At 38.4% G+C, this 16,783-nt stretch overlaps 1 protein-coding gene across 1 annotated transcript in view; it reads left to right on the forward strand.

The window, feature by feature from the left end:
• Positions 1 to 342: 342 nt before the first annotated feature.
• The window catches only part of LOC144592101 (protein limb expression 1 homolog), a 33,385-nt gene continuing 16,944 nt past the window's right edge, over positions 343 to 16,783 (forward strand). The window contains exons 1-2 of the mRNA XM_078396454.1: positions 343 to 685; positions 6,830 to 6,993. Coding sequence (XP_078252580.1) covers positions 577 to 685; positions 6,830 to 6,993 — 273 coding nt within the window. The 5' untranslated portion in view covers positions 343 to 576. The remainder of the gene's footprint in view (positions 686 to 6,829; positions 6,994 to 16,783) is intronic.

Raw genomic sequence — 16,783 nt, forward strand, 5'->3', positions numbered from 1 at the left:
CAGAATGAAATGGAGGTGATCCATGCTGTCTGCACTTTCATCCAGATCAGTTAACAGCCTTTCCAATAAGAGAACAGACTTTGCAATAAAAGCTTTTTACTTTGTCAAGGACAAGGACCCTATCTAGTTTGTTTTTTATGTCAACTGAAAATTGACTGATTTTTTAAAAAACTTAAAAGTTACAGATGAAGCTCAACCATATTTTAGTTTGTGATGTTCAACTCCCACGATGCAGACACATTTATGTGATTCAAAGAACAGAAACAACTAAAGCCTTTGACTGGTAGGTCAGACAAAGAATTTCTTTCAATGATTAGGTGGCTGTCAGTGAGTGTTACATCAAAAAGAATGAAACAGTAGAAATGAAGCTTGTCAGATAGCCTTCCAGCTAATTAGCTCCCAAAACTACAAACGTAGGCAAGCCAGGGATAAGAACCCCTGGTTGGCTTTTCATACTACTCAATGTCTGATTGGCAGATGTATACAAGAAGTCTTACCAGTCCATACTGCCTCATTGGACTTCCACAGAAGCTCAGTGCAGAAGCTCAGTAATTCAGGCATGTGGGTAGTGCGTATATGTTATCTGAAGAAGACAGGCACAAGATGGATAACACTCTGAAATCTCTGCAAGATATAGTCTCCTCACTATTGCCTGAGAAAGATCCTGCATTTGTCTTTAAAGATTGTGAGTAAACGCGGTGATTTTTTAAAAACTGTATCTTTACGTAGTAATAACATATGCCAATTTCCTATAGCAATTCTACGGGCTTATGTTCTAATTTATTGTATATTTGTAGATCGTGCACATTTCTGCAATAACAATATTAATACTGGTAAGTTAGTAAGTGAGATTTACACATTGGTTTGATTTCTCACAGATTTTTATGGGATATAATTGTGCTTCTTGTTAAATTTTGATGTGTTTGCTATTTTAAAAACAAATTAATCCTAGTAAAATTGAACAGTGCACATACACGAACAGCATTTTATATTGATTTGCTTTATGTTTGAGAGCTTGTAAAACATTTTATTTAAATGGTCCATTTTCTCTGGACAATAAATAGCCCCCTTGAAAGCAAACTCTTTTGTTTCATGAAATCTGAACACTTTTATGTCTGTGTCAAGGCTGATGGTTCTGTTTTGTCCTTTGAAGTGGTTAGACTTTCAAGCAATATATTTCACAAGCAATGGAAAATGATAATAACCTATTAGTTTTATAATGGTGGACATGTCCACTCTAGAACTTTACAGTGTAGAATTTGCTATAATAACTTAAAAATAACTAAATGTGGCTGGTAGTGAGGGATACGACATAAATTAAGGTTGAGGTATTTGACTGTGACTGGATATTAGAATGCACTCAATGAGTTTCATAAGTAAAATTTCATAAGTAAACGTTTCACAAAATAAACACTCTTCAATATGTGAGTTGGAATTTACTAACATTTTTCTACCTGTGACTTAATTAGAAGTGGGATCATGACTCCTAAATAATGTAATGCACTTATAGCTCTCAAAGTAATAAAAGTCCAAACAAATATTTTGTATTAAACTATTCATGAATACGCAGTTATGTGTAAATAAATTAGTTGCAACTATGGATATGTGTTCAAAAATAAAAGAGGATTCGATACTTGACCCTTATTTCTAATAAATAAGTTAAAGATGTTTTTAAAAAAAATCCAAATTCAGGCAATTTCTCGTCTTTATAATAGTGAACAAGATGAAAAAGAACAAAGAAAGATCACAAAGAATACAACTGCTTCAATACTGATCTTCACGTGCACAATGGGGCTATAACTCAAAAGGTGCAGACAAATAAAGTAAATACAAACCCATAAACAGAAAGAAAACTGTTAAAAATATAGAACACATCGGTAAGATATTATAGAGAAAAAAGGAATGATTATGTAATATATGAAATTATTTCTCAGTCCAGTATTCTGTTTCCAGATTTTTGTGTCTATGTTTCCACTATTTACAATTACTTTCCTACTTGTGCAGATTAAGAATGTTTAGACCTCACTTAGCTTTTAAAAACACTGGCTTATTAATACTTGGTGGAAACATTTATTAAAATCTTTCAGGAGAGAGAGGTTCAGCTTGTACCACACTCTTTGTGTGGTACTTGATAAGATAACAGATAACTTATTTCTGGTGTTGAATAGCCTGTCAAGTTGATGTACTCCATTCCCAAACTCTGTTAAGCACCAGTTCCAACCAGTACAGATGGTTGATTCAACTGGTTGAAGAAGTAATGGGAAAAATATTTTTGTCTATTTTCCACTTAATCCCAATATTATTAGAAAGGAAATATCTGCATCAGAAGGATTATCTGGAGTTACAATATTACTACTTACTTTGGGACATTTTTAAATACAATTTCTTCTGTGTTAGGTTCACATGGTAAGGTATAACATTTTCTGATTATAAACTCAGGTTCAAACTTTTTAGCTTCAGATAGATTCTAAAGTGAAAGGTAAGTTTTAACTCTAAGATGATTATAGTTATATTTCATGTTCTACATTCTATTTTGTACTGTTAAATTTCAGAGCTGACGTTCAAATTTCGTACAGAATTATTAACTGATACGACACCTAAACAATTAAGAACACCAGAGTAGTGTTGGCAGAGATATCCAATCCTTCTTCCATCTACAGTAGTTGTTTGCTGATTGAATGGCAAGATACTGACAACTATTGCAAAATATTATTTAGGTTTTATCTCCGTAAAGTTGTAAATCGAGCACACAAAGTCCAGTTGAATGGTTCCCATATTTGTTGTAACAAAAGCTCATTGTACTTTAAAAGCAGCCAGCAACCCTTTTCCCTGTGTAAGTAATATTCAATGACATTGAGGTCCATAGACTACTGAGACACCATTTTTATCAATCACCAAACACTTAATGTTTAAAATATACAGCCAGCAATGAGAAACATATGCTGTGTACATACTTAGAACTTTCCATACATCAAGCTTAGAGCCCATTATATATAAATATTGCCTTTTCAACCATTCGAAATGTCTTGGAAATGACTGATTCTACATTTGATTCATTCAGTGACAAGAACTCATGAGGCATTCTATAGAATTTTTAAGCACTATTTTATTCTCAGATAATGGCAAAAACAATTAAAAGGAAAACACTAAGGATACCAGGTTTTCCTTTTTTTATTTCTGTTTTGCAAAAAAAATAGTATTTTGATTCAGTTCTAGGGATAAATAATCTAAAATAAACCTTTTGAAAAAAAGACCACTTAATAAACTGTTGATATCAAAAACCCCAAATAAAAGCACAAAATGCAGGAAACATTGAGTAGATCAGGACTCATCCGTTGAAAAAGAAGAGTTAATAGAAATTCTAGCGATTTAATTATTTGGTTAGATCATGAGATAAAAACAGTAAGTTTTAATAATTGTGGAAGCTGCTGCAGTAACCAGTGGAATTTGTAAAAATAACAAGGTTTTCCTCTTTTGCAATTGAACAAAAAAACAAAATGGGACCTTTAATGAAAAGGAGAAAATGCTCTGTGTCAGATGGTTCTTAAGCCTAGTTCAGCAGAGATCAAAAGTCTTACTTTGTTTACTGAGCAGGCAAATTTAAGGGAGGAAGTCACTGAGTAGTTCTGGTCATTTAATTGTAAACTATTTTGAGTGCTGTTTTTGATTTATTTACTAAAATTATTTAACTGTTAAGCAAATTGTTATATTCATGAAATGATGTGTTGATGGAGTTTTTATTAAGAATATAAAGTTCAGTTCTAAGATCAATAACTCCAAAGATCACCAATTCCCATTAACAACCCATATTTATATTGTGCCTTTAACTTAAAAAGGTGCGAATGAGATCCATAACGTCAATGTGCCTATTATGCCTATTTTAGACATATTTCTTACTTCCTTATGACAAAGAAGGAGGTCATTTTGTTCTATCAGGTCTATGCCAGCTCACAGAGCTACCCACCTATCCTTTGATTTTCCTATAAACAATATTCTCCACAATTCTGTCAACTTCCCCAGATTTTAGGTCTGCATGCAGTAATTGGATTAGAATGAGAGCCATATCAGTTTCACTCATGTTTCTATAATGACCTTATTGTTGTCTGAGTCACCAACAACAGGTCATTTAAAAAGAAGTCCAAAAATAATTCTGTAGAACCACAGCAGTTCTACAGTTGAGCAGCAGTGGCAAGCAGGGCTTTGACACCAACCCTGGTTCTGAGGCGCAGCAGGGAAGGGCGATGTCAGGCAGAGCCATAGTGGTGGGCGACTCATTAGTTAGTGGTGCAGACAGGAGATTCTGCGGCAGCAGTCGAAACACCGCGATGGTGGTCCCTGGTGCCAGGGTCCAGGATGTCTCCGGGTGGCGACACCACATCTTCAAGGGGGAGGGGGAGCAGCTAGAAGTCGTTGTACATGTTGGCACAAATGACACGGGTAGGAAAAAGGAGGAGGTTCTGCAATATGTGTAGAGAGAATTGGGTAAAAGGCTAAAGAGCAGGACCTCCAGCGTAGTGATCTCTGAATTGCTTCCAGTGCCACGTGTTAGTGAGGGTAAGGACAGGAAGATAGAGGAGATGAATGTGTGGCTGACGGTGCAGGGGGCAGGGATTTAGATTTCTAGACCATTGGGACCCCTTCTGGGGCAGAGGCGACTTGTACAAGAGGGATGGGTTGCACCTTAACTGGAGGGGAACCAGTTGGAGGGGACCAGGACAAGCAGTTTCACTAGTGCTATAAGGGTGGGTTTTTGACTAGATTGGCAGGGGTGTGGGATCCTATGCAGGACCGAGGCAAGTGAGAGACTGGAAGCTGGTATGGAGTGTGATGATCTTAGTGAACAGAATAGGCAGGAGAAAGGCAAAGAGCGTGGATGAACTGTCACGTTAAATTGCACTTATTTCAATGCAAGACGCCTGATGGGTAAGGCAGATGAGCTTTGGACATGGATAGGGACGTGCGACTGGGACGTTGTAGCCATTACAGAATCTTGATTAAGAGAGAGGCAGAACTGGCAGTTCAATGTTTCAGGATACAGGTGCTTCAGGAGAGACAGAGGTGGGGGTAAAAGAGGAAGGGGTGTTGCATTATTGATTAAGGAGAATGTCACTACAGTGATCAGAGGGAACATTACAGATGGTTCATCGAGTGAGGATATTTGGGTGGAGATAGGTGTGCCACTGGTCCCCAAATAGTCAACGGGAATTAGAAGAGTAAATATGCTAGGAGATTGCAGGCAGCTGTAGGTTTTATAAGGTTGTCTTAATCGGGGATTTTAACGTTCCCAATATTGACTGGGAATGTCATAGTGCAAAAGATTTAGACAGAGTGGAACATGTCAAATGTTTTCAAAAAGATTCCTCCAGCAATATGTAGAGGGGCCCACATGGGAGAGGGCAACGCTTGATCTAACCTTGGGATATTAGGAGGAGCACGTGGATGACGTATTCATGGATGTGCCTGTGACCACTGTTCTATTAGGTTTAAGATAGTTATGGGTGGAGGTAGGTTGGGCCCATGAGTTGAAATTCTAAATTGGGTCAAGGCCAACTCTGAAGGTATTGGAGAGGAGCTCACTCAAGTTGAAAGGAGCAGGTTGTTTGAAGGAAAAGGAACATTGGGAAAGTGAGATGTTTTTAAAAATGTGCTGACAAGAGTCCAGGAAATATATGTTCCTGTTAGAGTGATGGCAGGTGAGCATAAGGAAGTTTGGACGATGAGGGAAAATGAAGTTCTGGTCAAGAGTAAGAAGGAGACAGGGGGCAGGAATAAGCATCTGGAATCAAGTGTATCTCTGGAGGAGTTCTGGAAACTGATAAACAAGCTATAAAACGAATTCAGAAGGGCAAAAAGTGGTCAGGAGATGGCTCTGGCAGATAACATTCAGGATAATCCCAAAAGATTTTGTAAGTACATAAAGGTGTGGTATTATAGATAGTGAAGTAGTTATCAAAAATTGCAGCAGGATCTTGATCGGTTGGGCAGGTGGGCTGAGGAATGGTTGATGGTATAAGAAATGTGAGGCCACATTTCGAGTATTGTGTTCAGTTTTGGTCACCGTGTTATAGGAAATATGATGCCATACCAGTAAGGGTGCAGAGAAGATTTACGTGGATGTTGCCAGGACTGAGGGCCTGAGCTATAGTAAGTTGAGCAGGCAGGTACTATCAGAATATTTAAGAAACATTTAGACAGGTACATGGATAGGTTAGGTTTCGAGGGATATGGGCCAAATGCAGGCAGGTGAGACTAGTGTTGGTCGATGTGGGCAAGTTGGGTCAATGGGCCTGTTTCCACACTGTATGACTATCACTCTGTAACCAGCTAGAGGAGCTAGCTCAGCTATTTAAAATCCCCACTCTGGTTTTGTTTTGCCCCTGTATACCTCAAATTTCTTCCAACGCACAAACCTCCATAAGATTCTCATTCCTCTAATTCCGTCCCTTCCTCATCCTTGAATTTAATTGCTCGCCATTGGAAGTTGTGTCCTCCTGCTGCCAAAGTAACAAGCTCTCCAATTCATCCTGCCTCTGTTATCTCCTTTTCTTTAAGACATTCACTCCTGCTTTTTGATATTTTTTTTGTCATTTTCCCTCGCATTGTTTGGTATTCAGTTTTGATCTTACATTTTTGTGAAGAGCCTTGACATTTTTGTTCCATTTTAAAGGTGCTGTACATGTAACAGCAATTGGTGCAAATAATTCAGTCAAAGAATGAATTGCATTTGCCACTGTTAACTGGTTTTCTCGTGAGAAAATCAAGATTAGGATGGTGTTGGTTGAATTTTAATTTCTATACTCAATGTGGCCCTTTCTTTGCCTTCGCATAGTGAATGTGGTAGAAACATTGCAAGAGTTTTGGGAGAAGAAAAGGAATCAAGGAGCCGTTTTTAAGAATGGAAGCCTTGTGGTATATGAATCAGTGCCATCTTCTGCTGCTCCATATGTGTGTTATGTCACTCTTCCAGGAGGTAGTTGCTTTGGCAGCTTTCAGGTAACACTTAATTAAATTGTATTTAACATAGATATGTGCATTTTATGTCTTTACAATCGTAGTGGCACTTCTCTTCCCAGTACTTTTTTTCAGTGCATCATTGATTTTTCACATATATCTTAATTGCTGACTGGATTTATCTATATGGTGCTGTAATTACAGGCCATTTAGACAAACAAATGATTGATGGCAGTTGACATTCCAATAGTTTATCCCCCCCTCCCCTCCCCCCTCCCCCTCCCCCCCTCCCCCCATCCCCCCCCCCCCACCTTTGCCCCTCCACCCCTCCCTCCCTCCTCCCCCTCCCTCCTCCCCTCCCCCTCCCCCTCCCACCATCTCCCTCCCCCTCCCCCTCCCCTCCCCCCTTCCCCTCTCCCCACTCCATCCCCTCAATCCCCCTTATCCTCCCTCCTCCCCCCCTCCCTCCCCCCCCCTGCTCCCTCCACCCCCTTCCCTCCCTCCCTCCCTCGGAGATAGATTTAATCTTTAAAATGTGAATAACTTTAAAAATATAACACCGATTTCAATTAAACTTCTTCCATTAGCACCAAAGGGACGACAGTGAGTAAGGTGGGCCTAAAATTGTTGTGCTATCGTGTACCGTTTTGGCTGCAATTCAGGAACAAACAAACAAACAAACAAACAAGAGTTTTAGTATATAGATTTACCAGAAGAATTTCGGAATTCAACATTTATTTCTCCTGAAGCAGGTAGATGAAATAATTAGTATACAACCGCTTTGGATTTTAGATTTTTTTTTTAGATTTAGAGATACAGCGCGGAAACAGGCCCTTCGGCCCACCGGGTCCGCGCCGCCCAGCGATCCCCGCACATTAACACTATCCTACACACACTAGGGACAATTTTTTTTAACATTTGCCCAGCAAATTAACCTACATTCCTGTGCGTCTTTGGAGTGTGGGAGGAAACCGAAGATCTCGGAGAAAACACACGCAGGTCACGGGGAGAACGTACAAACTCCGTACAGACGGCGCCCGTAGTCAGGATCGAACCTGAGTCTCCGGCGCTGCATTCGCTGTAAGGCAGCAACTCTACCGCTGCGCCACCATGCCGCCTGGATGTGCAGCCTCTGTTCCAAAATGTAGTATGAACATGGCCATGATTGCCCACGTCTGTTTAACATGTAGCAGCTTAATTAGAACAGTGCATAATGGGAAAAAAATAGCCAGATACCTAGCCAGAGGTTGAGATTGATCTTGCAATGTTTCAGCTATTTATTATTCCTTTTTATTAAAATAAATATAAGAATGAATGGCACTCCTCAATGCTTTATTTGAATAAGATCAGAAATTACTGCAGTACCTTCATCCACCTGGATTGGTGTTGGTATTTGTTTATTATTGTCACATATAAGGTGATATGGTGAAACATTTGCTATTCTGGTAAAACATCCATGTACGGATACAATTAAAACATGTAGTGTTGAATTATGTAATATAGTGTTAATTAAACTATGTAATATAGTGTTAGTGGACAGAATGTCTGTCTAATCATATCCCAGTCTGTCAACTTTACCCCGAACATAATGAAGTAGGATTATCCATGCATCCATCAGAATGCCCTGACATCGAAATCCAGGGCAACACCATTTACTAAAAATTCAACCAGAGCAGCTGCATAAATACCATAGCGGTACTGTCGGAGAGCCTTTTTCAGTGTAGAAAGGTACTGACAACCTTTAGTTTCAAGAAGGTAGCTTATCATCACTTCTCAATGGCAGTTAGGGTTAACTTTTACAATGACACCCAAACTCTGAAAATGAATTAAAAGAAGGATCGTAAAGTGAGCATGAGAAGATCGTCACATTCTGGGCAGAATTATAGAATATCAGAGCAATCAATCTGTTATAGGTGTTTAGACTCTTAGATAATGGTGACCAGTTGGTGGCCAGTGTTTTCCCCATATCTCCACAGTGTTGTTTTTCAACTGTACATTCAATTCTTATTTGAAAGTTACTATTGAATCAGCTTCGATCAGCATTTCAGACAATGCAATCTAGATCACATCAACCTAATGTATATGAAATATTCTCCTAATCTTCCCTCTGTTCTCCCCCATAAATCTATAGTTACCTTTATCTAACCCTGGACTTCACTCAACCACCCATCCCATCAATATGTCTTCAACAACCTTTGCTTGAATTGCTCTGAAGAAACTTCTGCCCTATTTAGCTATTGTGATAAAGAGCAACAGGTGCTTATTTTCCAATGTCAAGTGCCTAGGGAGGCGTTATCATCAGTTTCCATCCTATACCTTCTGAATGATTTAGCTGCTTACATTTGCATATGTGAAGTACAGAAAAGTCAGAGTGGAAGTAGTGAAACGATCTTTTTTTTTGCCAATTAGTAATTATGTCAATCATATCTAGTAATATTAGTCATTTAAGGTATAACAGATTGCACACCTCAGATTTAACGCTGGGCTATATCTTCAAGGACGACGTAAATCTGTCTACAAGTACTTGAATATTCTACAGTTTAGTGCCACATTAACTGTTCCAGAGTTTGCAAGCACCCTTACAACACAAGAGACATTGGGCCTCCAGTCAGACTGTTAATTTATAGTTAGTGGGCCACGAGGACTCACCTGTCACCTCTTTTGTATCCCAGTGGATTACAGCTGAATTTTTTTCAACAGAACACAGGAATTCCCACAAAGAGGCAGCACTGTTCTACAGAGCTGCAAATAGAATCTATTGTATTCCACGCTACATAAATGTTCTCTTTTGCATGCAGCTTGTAACTCACTCATCATGGTAATGGTTGAATTATTTCTTCATTTCACTTATGAAAAGATTATTCAAACAGTACAGCCTCTCAGCATTTATTTTCTACATTTATTGTATTTCTTTGCTAAAATATTTCCAGATGGACGATGCCGTGTCAATCTGTATTGGTAAATCTTTAAAATTAAAACTCCATTGCTGCACAGCTCTCTTTTTATTAAATACCCGTATCTCTGACAAGAAAAAAATATTCCTACCAGTGACGTAATCAGTACATTCCCTTCACAACTACAAAATTCCAGCTTTTTGGCAATATTTATATTCCTGATTTCAAAATCTCTATTAAGAAATAAAAGATCATAATGGTGTTGGTAAGGCAATTGGAAAGAAGCTGCTCATGTTAGTAGATGGTTCTAGGATTAAGATACTGGGCACCCTCTTATCTTAACCATTTCACCCAGGTAGCAGTGATGATCTAGAATTCACTGCCTGATAAGGGTGTGGAAATATAGTTTTCAAATGGGGAAATGGATCAGCAATTGAGAAAATGGAGGAATGGGGCCTGCTCTGCATGGAGCAGGCGTGAGCCTAATCAGACAAGTAGTTTTCTTCTTTGCAATAATGATTCTTTGAAACTTTGATTCTTTAGGTCTTTCTTCTAAAACCTTTAGGTGTTGGGTTAAATTCTGATTAATCACTACGAAAATCCACTATTAACACGTTAGAGCAGATGATAACAATGGGTGAGAGCCGTAAAGAAGGGTCTCGACCCGAAATGTCACCCATTCCTTCTCTCCAGAGATGCTGCCTGTCCCGCTGATTTACTCAAGTCTTTCTTCCTGCTGGTTCTTCAGGGTTTTTATCACCAAACTCCTCAGTCAATTGCCATCATCAAAATCATTTACCAACAGGAGAGCAAATCTACAGGTGCATGTCTGTCTCGCTTGCTCGAGATTAATCTAAAATAGGACAGCAATGCTTGTTAATAGTTGTGCAATGTCAAGAATCAAATCTGTTTACAACTGAAAAGATTAAAGGTAACAAGCTGTATAAGAAAATAACTGCAGATGCTGGTACAAATCGATTTATTCACAAAATGCTGGAGTAACTCAGCAGGTCAGGCAGCATCTCGGGAGAGAAGGAATGGGTGAAAAGAAAAGATTAAAGATAACAAGCTCATTGAACATTTGGTAGAAATTGTGATTATGAATACTTTTCATTTTTCCTCATGACATAGAAAGATATCATTTAGCTCATTGAGTCTCCATCAGCTCTTGGAGCATTCCCATCAGTCCCATTCTCCTCCTTATTTCCCTGTAACCTTAACTCTTTCACGTGCCCAACGACTCCTCACCCATCTACTTTAGCGATAATTTACACCCGCCAATTAACCTGCCAACCAGAACATCTTGGGATGTGGGAGGAAACCAGAGCACCTTGAGGAAACCTCTGCAGGAGAATATGTGAACTATGCACATACAGCACCAGAGGTCAGGATTGAACAGTGAGCGGTGAGACAGTGCCACTGCGCTGTATATAAAGGGCACCTTTCCACATAAGTAATCTATTATTTTACAGAAAATAAAATGTTGAATTTAAAATAATGCAAAATAAATTCTACTTTATTGGGAAAACAACTGTACTAACACATATTTAGTTGAAACTGCCTGAGTGAATGCTGAATTGCAATATTTACTGTACCTTATGTCCATGTATTGCTGTTTTCTTAAACAAATATGAGAATGTGTGCAAATTTCCACAAAGTTCCAGCTTTATTTTTTTGTATGATCAGTAATTGTATTGTTGCTTGTCCTATTGTATTCGAGTTAAAGAAGAAATGTTGTCAATACAATGAAATCCTTCTTTCCTGACAATGTCTTTTCATCAGACTGAAACCTCCAGCGATTTTGCCTTGCTGCCCTGTTTGCAAATTATTCTAAACATTTATCACTCTCAATATCTATTTCAAAATAATGTGTCACTGATTTACAATCTTTCCTGATTTACTTTGAAGGAACTGGGTTTATTTTATCAGTTCCATTTAATTATAAATACCTCAGTGAACCTCCCCCTTAGTAGTTTCCTTTGTGGACTTGACAGCTGGAGTTGCTTTAATCTTTTCACAAATCTGTTTTTCTTTGTACCACTGCTCATTTATCTTCTGCATGTCTTTTCACATAGTTTGGATGCAACAACTTCAAAGAACTGTAAATGCTCTGTTGATGCGCATCCTTCTGTGTTGGATACATATCCTGGTATTCCTGAGGGGAGTGGGAGAGGACGTAGTCTGTTGGAGTAAGGGAGGAGGTGGCTGCCTGTGACCATGGTAGAAAGATAGGCTGCGGAATATATGTTGATTTTTGGATTCTCTTGTAGGTTAAAGAAAATTTTAATGGAAGAGAAATGATCGAGAGAGAGAATGGTGAGACCATTATGCAAAGCTCCGTTGAAATTGATAATTATCTCTTGTACAGTTCCACAGTTGTAACTGAGCACAAAGTCATTGATGCAGAGGGCAGGTGAACATAAGCAGTGAGTAGCTGGAGGGGGGTTGTTTAGCCGATGTAATAATTAATTCCTTTGAGGTCCAGAAGTGCAGAAAAGGGTTTCTCCAACAGTGATCTGAGGAATATTTTCAACTGGAAACTCATAAGTTACCTGCTCCCTACTCCTAGCATTTCTTCCCCCACTGTAAGCCGGTGCTTGCAGTTCCACCTTCACACGCAACCAATATATTCTTGCGTGACCTTAAAGGAACTTGAGCCCAGTTTTACCAACAACTCTTACTTAAATAGCAACTCTATATGTTAAAGCTTCCTAAATCATTGCACCAAAGCATTATCAAAAGTGGAACATGGCAAATGTAACTATGTTTCAAATGGATAGTGTCTGTTAACATATATTTCAGGAAATTCAACATAGAACACTATAAAACATTAACTTATGAACGACGTGAGCTAAAACACTCTCATAAGAAGCAACAAATACTCTGGGCATTGAAAAGTTTTTATTATTTTTTCAGAGCAGAAATATAATTTCTAATTGATTGGGGAAAAACAATTAAAGTATTTGTGTTTGCATTAGATATTGCATTTGCTGTATGGAACTTTCCAACTCAGTAACCAACATCACTGCTATGGAACTGAAGTTTTAATTTCTGATTCCATTCCAGATCTAAGCTGCCTCAAAAGCATTGGGAAGATAACAATAGTTACTTTAAAAGTGCATACAGTTGCACTTGTCCATACTACAATAATAAGCCTGGTCAGGATCTAATCCCTTTGCTCCTGCTCAAATCACCTGCTTTAGTATTCAATCTTGGCATAGCCAAGACAAACATTGATGTGACAACCCTCCCATATATTCTGGATTTCTCACTTATAATTACTTATTTGTGCTCAATGGTCAACAGTGTAAAACGTCATGAAGTTAGACGAACTTAATCCATATTTTATGAGCACTCAGTTGCTTTGTTTTGACTATTTGATGAATGGATTGCAATATTAAAGGTCGGGTGCAACAATGGAATTCGCACTGTTAATTTAGGCAGATTTCCATTCACAAGTAATCTCTTGGATACTGTTACCTTCAGAACATTTAAAATCACATTAACTTTAGGCAGATTGTTGTTTGAGGGTATTAAAAGTAGCAGCTGCAAATATGAGTAAGCTGAAAGTATACATTTTTCACTATTTTGAGGCTGTGATTATTGATTGCATTTGATGTATGTGAACAGATACAAAAACTTATATAGTGTACTAGACCAAGTGGACCCATTGGGCCCAAACCTCTCCTGCATTGGTGCAGCACCCTCTCCTCCCCCCCCTCCCCCCTCCACCCTCCCTGCCCTCCCCCTCAACCCCTCTCTCCACCCCCCTCCCCCTCCCCCCTACTCCATCCCCATCAAGTTCTGCAATATATGAAAGGTGACTTAATATATAAATAGCAGAATCCTTGAGTTCACTAAGAAGTGCATACCTCTAAACTACTTGCTTTTTTGTATAGAAACTACTGGTAACAACACCCCTGTCAATCAATGAAACATGCAAAATACATATATCACACAAGAATCTTAACAAAGCAGGCCCCAGGCCAAGGTTTACACCTTTGCCTTGCATAGTGTTTATTTTTATTTTTACTCCTATCCATTACTAGCTCCTTGCAGTGGAAACTGATTGCTAAAGACTGCAATTAAAATCTCCTCCCTCCTGCACCTATGCAAACCAAGCCTTACTCCATATCATTTGATTCCAATACCAGTTAATACAGAAATTCAGAATTAGAATCAGGCATGAAAATGGTTGAATAAGACATGTGGCAGGACTGTTGACAAGTATCTTTTTTTTAAATGTTTCTGACAAAAGTGAAAATCAGAATTACCAAATGGTATGGATATGATCTTAAGTTATAGATATCAGCTTGGCTCACGTGATAATAGCAATAGTGATTCTAATGATGCGATTTCTAATCCCTGTAAGTGTACAGTGCATTGAAAATGTCAAAGCTAATGTGCAGGTTAACCTGACACGTTTGCTGGTACATTTTATGTTTGAAAAGTTGATGTTGATTGTGAACATATTGCATCACTAAACACATCATTAATATAAGTGAATTTATAACTTTCTGATGTCTTATTTGTGACCAAATGATCTAAACCCATTGAAACTTATCTGTGAAGAATGTCACATTTTCAGACATTAATTAACATTTGAAATCTGAAAATATCAGAATTAAAATATTACATTTTTTATGTTTTCTATGTTTTTAAATTTACTCACTCTACCTTTCATCCCATATTTTTCCCCTTGGTTTTATATGATTTCCATATGATTTTACTTTAAATGTTCTAAGAAGAAATGTTTTTCTACCAGTTTCTGGATTGCAATGATTTTATTTACTGTGAAGGCTTTCAAAGTAATGCATTGGAGTCCTGGACTGATGGGAGTAGACTAAAGGTGGTGAGAGAACAATTTGGGGTAGATATAGAACTTCTGATTGTCAGCATTTAGAATGATTTTCTGAACAGAGTAATGATGTGATGGGGGGAATGCAAGCTTTTAAAAACATTCCAGATGTGCAGCTAAAATTGTCCAAATGGCTTCTTTCATTTGTATTTATCTTTCATGCTTTTGTTATCATTACCAAGCATGCAGTGCTTTAACATACGTAGATCATCTTTAAGTGTACCTTTACAATGTCAAATTCCATTTAACGGTTCAGAAATTACATTGTGCCTTCTCTATCTATTCTCCATCGCTGTCAATGAAGATGCTATCTTTTAATAAAATGAAAGCCTCAAAAGCTGATGTCGCGTTGGTTTCTCAGCTGAACCTTTCTTGATTTTATTCTACAAAACACTGCTGAAAGGGCCTTTATGATGATTAAAAAAAAGCTGACCAATGAAATAAATATTTATCACAAATCTGTCTTTGTTACAAACCCTTCCATATTAATTTACTTCTGGCCTATTCACTTGATGAATCATTCTTGCTTTCATTCACACTGAATCCATCTTAAGAAGCCTTATTTAGCACTTAGTATTTTATCAAAATGCAAATATTTGAAAGCACGATAAGTTCTGCCATATTTTGCTTTTAGCAGACCTTACAAAAATGAGGAAAAATTGTTATTGGTTCTCCAAAAATTCTTGAAATTTGCATGTTATGATTTTTTTAAAATATGTCTATATCTGCAGTAACATTGATCAGGGAGATCACACAAACCAACCTCCCTTCCATTAACTCCATTTATACTTCATGCTGCCTCGGCAAGGCCAGCACTATAATCAAGAACAAGTCGCACCCTGGCCATTCCTTATTCTCCCCTCTCCCATCAGGCAAAAGGTATAGAAGTGTGAAAACGCACATCTCCAGATTCAGGGACAGTTTCTTTCCAGCTGTTATCAGGCAACAGGATTATCCTACCACAACCAAAGAGCAGTGCTAATATTTTACCTACCTCATTGGCGAACCTCGAACTATCCTTGATCGGAATTTGCTGGCTTTACCTTGCACTAAACATTATCCTCTTATCATGTACCTATACACTGTAAATGGCTCGATTGTAATCATGTATTGTCTTTCTGCTGACTGGATAGCACGCAACAAAAGCTTTTCACTGTCCTTCGGTACATGTGACAATAACCTAACTAAACTAAAATAAAGCTGGCAGAGAATGTATTCACAGTTTGAGATATTAATATGAATACTCTCACAATCTGATTGATTAAAAAAAAATTTTTTTTCAAGATGTGACCAAAAACGTCGATGAGGGCAGAGCTGTAGATGTTGTGTACATGACTTTCCACAAGGTTCCACATGGTAGGCTGTTCTGGAAGGTTAGATCGCATGGGATCCAAGGAGAGATAGCTGAATGGATAGCAAATTGGCTCAATGGAAAAAAGCAGAGGGTGATGGTGGAAGGTTGCTTCTCGGACTGGAGGCCTGTGATTAGTGGTGTGCCTCAGGGTTCGGTGCTGGGCCCGTTACTGTTTGTCATCTATATCAATGATTTGGATGAGAACATACAGGGCAAGAATAGCAAGTTTGCTGATGATACAAAAGTGAGTGGTTTTGCAGATAGTGAAGATGGTTGTGAAAGATTGCAGCAGGATCTGGATCAATCAGCTATGTGGGCGGAGGAATGGTTGATGGAATTTAATACAGAGAAATGTGAGGTGTTGCATTTTGGGACATCGAACAAGGGCAGGGCTTACACAGTAAATGGTAGGTCTCTGGGTAGTGTTGTGGAGCAGTGGGATCTAGGAATACAAGTGCATGGTTCCTTGAAGGTCGAGTCGCAGGTGGAAAAGGTGGTTTAAAAGGCATTTGGCACTTTGGCCTTCATCAGTCACAGTATCGAGTATAGAAGTTGGGAGGTCATGTTGCAGTTGTATTAGATATTGGTGAGACCGCATTTAGAATATTGTGTTCAATTCTGGGCACCATGTTTTAGGAAAGATATTGTCAAGCTTGAAAAGATTTACGAGGATGTTGCCAGGACTAGAGGGTGTGAGCTATAGGGAGAAGTTGAGGTGGCTGGGAC

Source organism: Rhinoraja longicauda, chromosome 3 (genome assembly GCF_053455715.1).
Source record: "Rhinoraja longicauda isolate Sanriku21f chromosome 3, sRhiLon1.1, whole genome shotgun sequence".
NCBI classification, from domain to species: domain Eukaryota; kingdom Metazoa; phylum Chordata; class Chondrichthyes; order Rajiformes; family Arhynchobatidae; genus Rhinoraja; species Rhinoraja longicauda.